Raw genomic sequence first — 8902 nt, 5'->3', positions numbered from 1 at the left:
GGTATTATTTTGTACTTTATGACAGAGACCGTACTTGAAAATCTTCAAAAATGGACTTATCGGTTTTTGCGAACAAACTTTTCATATATATATATATATATATATATATATATATATATATACGTGTATATATAATACATATATACATAAATAAATATATATATATATATATATATATATATATATATATATACATATATACGTGTATATATATAATACATATATAAATAAATAAATATATATATATATATATATATATATATATATATATATCATAATATCTCCTCTCATGATGATAAAAATTAGTTCGTGACTGAAGCCTACATTTTTGCATCTCTTAAGTTACATTTCATATAAACATGGGTCATAATTTTGCTTTCAAATAAACTTCTAGTCAACTAATACACCATTCAAGTCAGATGTACAGAGTCGGTAAGCGAAAAGATTCGATCAGTTTGCCTTGGCCTTGCAATCTAATATTCATCTATGATTGTTACTTGATACATAATCGCTTCTTCTTTTTTCGTCTATATCTAATGTAAGAAGGTTGCTGTAGTGACTTTAATTCTGACTTGAGCTGGGATTCAGATTAATCTGTTCTAGCCTATAACTTCCGGTATAACTTACACAATGATGATTGTCGAGGAATGGACACCAGTGACACTAATGACGAGTGTATACACAGCAAAATTCGTGTGTTCGACAATCATAATGATCTAACATTTTACTTAGCGTTTTCTTTATAAGATGAATTAAGTTATTGTGACCATCTTCTTTCGTTCTTTAAAACAACAACAACAACCATGATAAGGTCTCAACAAATAGTGTGAATTGCTACTTGACACTAATTCCGTTAACAAATGTTTAAAGCCCCTAAGGCATATTCCTCTCATGAAGCATTACGATGCAAATATTTATCTTGAAACTATCAGAGCGAACAAATAAAACCGTAGCAATATAAGTGTCTGTGTACATGTATCTGTCAACAAGATTAACGATTTATACAAGTGTTTGCTCGGATGCTATTAATTGTCATGCATTTTAAAACTGCACAAGTGCTTTATCAGATTCGTTTCCTATCCTCTGTAATCAGATATACGCAAACAAAATAAAACAAGGTTAGATATGCAGTCACTAAATGACTCCTGTCTAATATCGGCTATGTAAACTCAGCACTTTTTAATGCGAACTTCTGACGTTCGTACATCTCGTAAGATCCCACGTGAGGGCTTCGCTATCCAACAGATTCTAAGGCTGCTGTTTGTAACCTCACGTAAATCGCAGGGACGCTTTAAGAACTATATAAGCAAGAGTGTATTTACCTTGTTTGAATTGGAAATACGGTAACATGAATAATGGGTGCGGTTGTTTGAACAGTTTACGTCACGTGGGGGTTCACTGATAGCTTTGCAGAGTGTGAATGTGTGGGCAGAGCAGCCAGACTCTGCCTCATCTTTTGAGCTGCAATACAATGTTACAACCTTGTACCGAGAGGGACAGTGGCGAATGACGTGGCTCTTGCATGCGCTGGACATTGGGAAATGGTTGTGTGATGACACGAGATGATGATGATCTTTATGACTGTCAGAAAACTCACTACAGCATCATGGGAAAGAAGACATGATAAATCCACATATATACATTACGTGTACACAACAGAGGGAGGTGTTGGCCACTTTGTCAAGTGATCACAAAACGCATCAAACTGAATAAAATGCCCGTGCTTGTCTTGGCGTACAAACGCAAACATGTGTTTTTTCAACACAAAAATTATGTTCTGTACATTCCAGTTTATAGGTTAATTATCCAACAAAAAGGTACACGTAATGAAGAGTATACATTCGACAAAAATATATTTTTTGATTACTTGAAGAAATACAAGTCATAAAGTGTAATTCAAAATACACGTACAAATATTGCGTACAATTAAATGTGTAATGAGTGGAACAATTCATACTTTACAACAATAACAAAAAGTAAATACATTGCATAGCGATTAATAGAGCAATTTACTGAAATCGGAGCTATCAAGACGAGGATCACTCCAGAAAAAAATGCTAATAACACATACATCCATTTCTTTTTATCTGACTAATCCATGAAGCAAGTTACACAAAAGCATACAGTAGGCAGTAATTGTATTACAGTATAGAACATACACACATGGAATGAGATATAAATCTCACTCCACAAACCATTAATATTCAATGAGTCGTGTACACCATGGAAATATGGTGACATAAAACAGCAGTACATACAAACACACACAATTGGTCAAACAAAGAAAAATTAAAAAAAAGAAGGAAAGAACCGTTCACAAAGAACGCAATATTGTAGCAACAAAATAATAAGAACAAAACTCCAACACAACGAAAAACAACGAGAAAGCAGAAGAAAGGGTGAGAGGTCTGTTATTAAACACGCCACTTCATCGCCAGGAAATCTGGTGTGTATGTACCGAGGTTATTTCATAAACAAGCAAGATACCTTCTATAACATTTTATCTACCAAATTTTAACCGTAAATATATATTTGCATAAAAGAAAAACGTAACACAATAAAGTATGATGAATGATGACAGCGAATACTTCCGACTACATAAATTATTATGTATTTTATTCTCATGGTTAAGCGTGATGTAAAAAGGCACTATAAAAGGGCAAATGATTGCAGTATACTGGTCAAAATTTGCAACAGGTGAGGATCAGCTCAGCATAGATCCCCATGAGCTTGGGACGACAAATTACACCACTCCCTTTAGTAAAGTATCCACCATGGCATAGGTGCGCAATTTGCGGGGAACCTTGTACTGGTTGGCAGTTGCTCCTGTGTTTGCCAACAAATAGTCCTTGAGATCGTCAAAGGTTCCGGGTCGAACAACCAAGACTCTTGGATGGGAGATGGACACTTCGCGACGGAGACGTTCGTAGTCACTGTTGCGCAGTCGCAGCTCTTCGTCAATCTGGTCCGGACGAAATGAAAAAGGGAAGACAATGTGTTCAATAAGTGTAATATTTACTCATTATTTTTTTTTTGTTTCATTTTGGTTTCATATTACACATTTTAGTGTGCCATGATTGGGTTTCATATTCCACATTTCAAAAGGAAATCATAAACAAATGTAGAAATAGTATGTAAAAGAGATCGAATGGATCAATGGTTATAAAATCAAAACAAAAGAATCGAAATGGAAGCTTTGCTCGTATTAAAGGCGTAGAAAATGAAAAAGAGTTAAGTGAGGTCGAATCTTATAAGATGAATTTGGCAATACTCTAGCAAAATTTATAAATCTGTTTTAAGCTCATTCATGAACCCCCCTAAAAAAAGAAGCTGAGCTGTAGTTTAAGTTTAATTGCATAGCAATGAACGAAGAGCACAAGGACAACAAAGCGATGTTACATACTGCTCGCTTTTCTGCATCCGAAAGAGGTTTGCCTATTTCCAGTAGCTCGATGAAGAAGAGATAGTAAGGCGCTAGTTCATCCGGTTCAGCCACTGCTCATATAAGCACAGAACAAAAATAAAAAACGGAAAAACCAACTGATTCAAATCAGTTTATGCACAACTGTGATGTGTTTCATTGATGAAAGTTGGTTTGAAATGACTTAGATATCCAAAACAGAGTGATCTTTAGGACCTTTTTTCACTTTGTTTGTGGATGTCTCAGCAATTCCACAAACCAATTTTCATCAAGTGATAAACTTTGAATATCTCATAGAATGGTCCCTGTACTATCTCGCAAAAATTCAAAAGATACTGTACCGTCTTTTTATATTGCTCCTTAATTTGTTCCAGTTGCAAATTGATATTTTTTTTTTCTAGAAAAAAAAAATATCTTTCCTGCTTGTGGAAAAATTGAAAGAAACAGTTCCTTTGAATTGAACAATGATTTTACAAGTTTTGCTTTCTTTCAAAACCTTTACAAATAGTCGAGGAGGCAAGGAAACGTGTTGATATTAAAGACAAAGTTAATGTTGATATACCTGGGCAGTCCTTAGTAAGAATTGTGCTTTCAGCCACGGCGAATTCCAGCATGCATCTTCCAGGCCAGCGGTTGACCGCTGCTCTTACACTCTCCAATACCACGGTTTGGTCCAGCTTTTCAAAACGGAGATTCAACATTTGACCAGTCCTAAACAATACAAACAACGTGCATTATTGCAAACTTGGTTTTTGAATCTAGTTTTGATATATCCAATCAAAGTGGGACTGTGATTTATATGGAAAACTGAATATTACTCCTTAAGATAATTCTCAAGAGATAACGAATAACACTGTGAAAATAATGTACAGGCCACTCCCGTTACAACAAAGTCTTCGGGGCCGTTTGTTTTCATTTATTTTATAGAAATTTCGTTAAAGGTAAAAAAAAAAGTATATAGATATGTTTACTTAGATCAAAAGTTTGTAAAATGAATTCTTTACTTTGTTGTTATTTTTTTACCGCTATGACAGCGGTCTTTTAAATAAAAACAACAAAATAAACAAAACTCACCTGTACAGGAATTCAATGACAGGGGCATTCTCATAGAAGTCTTCGATTCGCACCACATCTCCCAACCGATATCGATACAGCCCTAAGCCTTGAGTGACAACTATTTCATAATTCTGTCCTTTCTCGACCTCATTCAAGAAGAAGGTCTTCGGTTTATCCAGGCCCCTGCAGGGAACAGAAGTTTGCTATCACGCCAATGTTTCTGTAAAACTCCTTTCTGTATAACCCTGCTTTACACTTTCATCTCATGCTAGAGTTGGTACTACAACCAACGCTACCCCTTACTTCAACAGTACCGATGATACCAATGATGTCATAATATGAAGCATGACTATGCAAATATGAAGCATGACTATGCAAATATGGAAAAGTATGATATTATAATATAATATGAAAATGAAATATTTCACACCGCCACTTTTACCTTCCATTTAATGTATCACGGATCCAGATCTAAGCACTTGGAAACTCACATGTCTTCCTCTCTGATGAATTCAAACAAAACCTGGTTGACGATAGGCAGGTAGCCACTTCTGAGGAACTTTGGCCCTGGACTGACGCACATGAAGGCCTCTGAACACCCGTAAACTAGCGTAACTAAAGGCAGTCCTGTCAATATGTATGTGGGTGAATGAACAACAATTGATTTGCATTAATGCTACCGTTTGGAATCTATATCTTACAAGGAGTGATTATTTGTTACCTTATTTCTCTACTGCAGTGATATCTAAATTTTAGTTTTACATAGAGTGCCTGTTTTTCTTCTTTTTTTTTTTTGGTCAATTTACCTCAAATCTGCCAGCAAATGCTGCCATAAATGATGTTACTATGATGAACCACTTTAGCCCCACCAATTGCTTATTGGTAGATAGAAGGACTGGAATAGTAGTTTTCTTAAGAGAATGTTGATTGCAGTAATGGATATCCTTGACTATGGGTGACCCTGCACCACAAAACGAACAAAAAGTCGCCAGACATGGATTTTTAGTTAAGGGCAGATTCTGAAAGAGCAGACTCTAAGCTTTAAAATGATGTGTAACTCAATTGACATGGACTCTCCTAACCTACCTAAATACTGGAAAGAAAGCACACACTCTGGAAAAGTGTGAACTCAGAAAAGAGGCTCTCAAGTACAGGGTCTATTCAAGCTCTTAATATTTCACTAAGCCGTGCTAGCAGCGCGATGAAAGGGACAAAACACAGGATGTCATACGCTGGAGCAACAACAATGAAGGGATCATCAGATCAAACTGAAATTGAGCATGTTCAATTAACAACATTCTGACCATGATTAATGCCAACTTTCAAAGCAGTAGCATTATCCTCTCAAAAGTTATTAGACTTGAAACCAAAGAGTGTACAAAGGATTTCAAGAAATTAAAAGGGGCCTCTAATAGCATACCTGATCATTCTACTCTCCCCCAAAAAGGGGTTGTATAAAAATTGCGGAAAACGCACTTTCCCATTTGTATTATGATCCCAAACTTAAGCATAATGTAGAAGAAACATAGTTCTTTCAGAAAATATGAAAAACTCAAGATTGACTTGGTTGACCCATTTCACCTTTTTTTGAGTCCTCATGTAAAATCAACGGGTGCGACTTTTTGTTCGCTTTGTGATGCACGGTCACATTTATTTTTATAATCAACATATTAAAATGTGCGTTTAGGTGACATTCTTCGCTGAGCATAAATGCAGGTTTCAAGATCATAGACTTGCACTACTCACTGTTACAAAGCAGTGAACAGAATACAACGTGATAGAAGAGATCATTAGAGCTCATCGCGGCCAGAGATAACACAGTCAGTGGCATTTCGTTAAGTACACACAGTTATTTTTCATACTTTTATTTTTTAGTTCTTACGTCCAAGCTTGAATAGATCTATTGACTTTAACTTGTCTAAACTTACATGTAGCTTTAAAGAGAAATCAGAAAGATGTTCCATTTTAGAATACCAAGAACTCAGGCATATATAATTGTATGTAGGCCCTTTACATATTTTCACACAGACATATAGAGCTTCCTAATCTTACCTCATATAAACAAGGGAAATGTTAGCTATTATTCCCTAGCTTGTTAAAACGCTCATTCTACCCATGAGTAAAAAAAGAAAAAAATAATAAAAAAAAATGAATGAATACAATTATTACAACATGATATAAATAATACCTAATCTTTTTTTTTATTTTGTTCCTTTTTTTAAGGTGGATGTTTATTTTTGGCTTACAGTCAGATTATTTCTAAAGTGAAGTCGTGACGATACGATTCACAGAGAGATATTATACAAAGGCCGGCGGAAGAGTGTACGGCAGAATATCGATACCTACGAGTCATAGAGCCCACTAGTCATACAACGTACCAGTAATACGGCTCGACACAGGGCAAATAAGACTCACGAGTCCAACACCAGGCAGATAAGGCCCACGAGTTCGATGCTAGGCAAAAAACAAAAAACAAAAAACAAAAAACAAAAAACGAAACCAAAAAAAAAAAACAAAAAACAAAACAATGAGCGCGATATATCACAAGGCTTAATAAGATAGGTCTTATGGACATTATTTGCCTAGTGTCGAGCTCATGGGCTGTGTAACTTGTACGTGTCAGGCTCGTGGATGACCCCCTGCTGACATCTATTTCTCATAAAATTTTACGTTAAGCCCTTTGAATTACCGGTACACATTATATTTCTAGCACGCTTTCTAGCCACTCTGAATAAGCAGCAAACGACTAGCGATCAACACGAAGATAATGATACCTTCAGCGCACGTCTGACTAATCCGTGGCCAGCTATTCGATGAGTCGATACCATGGATGCCGGGAATACAAGGCCAAATTCTCTTGATGATCCGATGGAAACCCTTTTCAAACTCCTTCTCAAGTTGAGCGGCTCTCTTCGGGTCGGGTCCATGTCTGGCGAGGTCTTCAGAAAGTTCTCGGCGTATCGTGGCTGGGAGCTTCAGTGCTGGATTAAGAGTTCCATGCTTTATGTCATAAACGAGTTGTTTCCAGTTGGTCTCCAACATCTTCATGGCACTCTCCAGGAAGTGAACAAACCCCAATATCATGGCACCTATATCTGGATCTAGGAGGCCAAAAAGTAACTGCACATATAGGGCTTCGTGTAAGGTGGTGATCTTGTATCCAGCAGGGGGCGTGGAGAAGCCACTAAGGCGCAGGTCGTACCCCTCAGGAATCGTCGCTCCTGTCTCGATATCCACCCCTGACTTTGTTTTCAAAATTTCTGGTGCAACATAAAAGTAGAGCGTCTTCTTAAGTGGACCAACTTGGTAAAGATCGTTGTACACACGGGTCATTATGACCATGGCATGAGATATGAGCCTCATTCGATTAATCTGGGGGATATATTTTGATTTGCCCGTTGTTCCAGTTGTCCTGATATACGACGTGGGAAGACCGTGAATGAGGACGTCTCGTTCGCCTTCTATCATTCGATCAACGTAGTTCCGGAAGTGCTCATAGTTTGTGAGAGGATGTTGCCTGCGAAATTGCTCAAGTGAATTTATCTCCATGAGGCGATGATCTCGCCCGTACACGGTGGGTCCATTCCGCTTGATTATTTCTCGCAACAGACGCTCTTGATGATGCATTGGATTCTCACAGAGTTTCAAAAGCTTTCTACCTTCTCGCTTTCCAAATTGGTTCATCAAAAACCTTAAAAGAAAGTGTGCAGTGACAGTTGTTAGGGTTTGTCGCGGTGTTGGTTGTTGGAAGAGAATCCAGGCATAAAGAAAAGATATCATTAGAAGACATAGGCCAAGAGTACCTAGAAATACAAGAAGATATGAAACAAAATTAATATCGTAAGGAGCGCAAGGACTATTCGAAAACATGAAGAGACATGGAATTATACTAAGTTGTTGCCGATTCCTTATCAGGGGAAGAAGAAGACATAAACTTTAATGAATTGACTCTAAATGTAGTTCTTAAGATATAAAGCTATGTGTGCCCTCAATGGAAAAGTGCATAACCGTAAACCGGCATTGGAAAAGTATTGGTTTAATTACCAAACTTCCAAAATTGAATATGGCGATATAAATCTAAGATGAATTCTTGTTTCGACACGACGGCACGATATGTCTCATATTCCGACACAACTAACATGCGTTCAACTACAAGCATGCCCATGAGAGCAGAAGTTGCTCGAAGAGGAATTGTAAATATTGCATTTTAATTATATATGTCCCATTTTACTCATCAGATACAATGACACGAAACTCTGCATAGTCCATGATGACATGCCATGTGGACTACTAGTAATTACCAGATATGAGACGAAGCCACAACATCGATGAATCAGACAGAGCAGTCCAGAAGAGTAGTACCGATAGGAGAAATAACGTGATGCTTAGTAAGCCCAAACGATTGTAAAGAGAATAGGACGCCAT

General features: G+C 37.0%; 1 protein-coding gene across 1 annotated transcript; it reads right to left on the bottom strand.

Annotated features, from left to right (window-relative positions):
- Positions 1-2743: 2743 nt before the first annotated feature.
- LOC140235586 (uncharacterized) lies at positions 2744-8902 on the bottom strand. The gene is made up of 7 exons (XM_072315590.1): positions 8779-8902; positions 7252-8280; positions 4969-5104; positions 4496-4660; positions 3984-4132; positions 3404-3495; positions 2744-2962 (listed from the first exon to the last, which is right to left on the bottom strand). Exons 1-7 carry the CDS (start codon positions 8900-8902, stop codon positions 2744-2746), a joined length of 1914 nt encoding a protein of 637 aa, XP_072171691.1.

The sequence above is a fragment of the Diadema setosum genome, chromosome 12, assembly GCF_964275005.1.
Source record: "Diadema setosum chromosome 12, eeDiaSeto1, whole genome shotgun sequence".
In the NCBI taxonomy this organism is placed as follows: Eukaryota; Metazoa; Echinodermata; class Echinoidea; order Diadematoida; family Diadematidae; genus Diadema; species Diadema setosum.
The sequence above is the reverse complement of the archived record's forward strand: the minus strand, read 5'-3'. Positions and strand labels throughout refer to the sequence as shown.

Excerpts from the sequence above, each read along its gene's own strand:
- LOC140235586 (XM_072315590.1), bottom strand. The coding sequence starts at position 8,902 with ATGGCGTCCTATTCTCTTTACAATCGTTTGGGCTTACTAAGCATCACG. Across the intron at positions 8,281-8,778 it reads GTGGCTTCGTCTCATATCTG|GTACTCTTGGCCTATGTCTT; the intron begins GTAATTACTAGT and ends TTGTATTTCTAG. Across the intron at positions 4,661-4,968 it reads TTCATCAGAGAGGAAGACAT|GGGCCTGGATAAACCGAAGA; the intron begins GTGAGTTTCCAA and ends TGTTCCCTGCAG.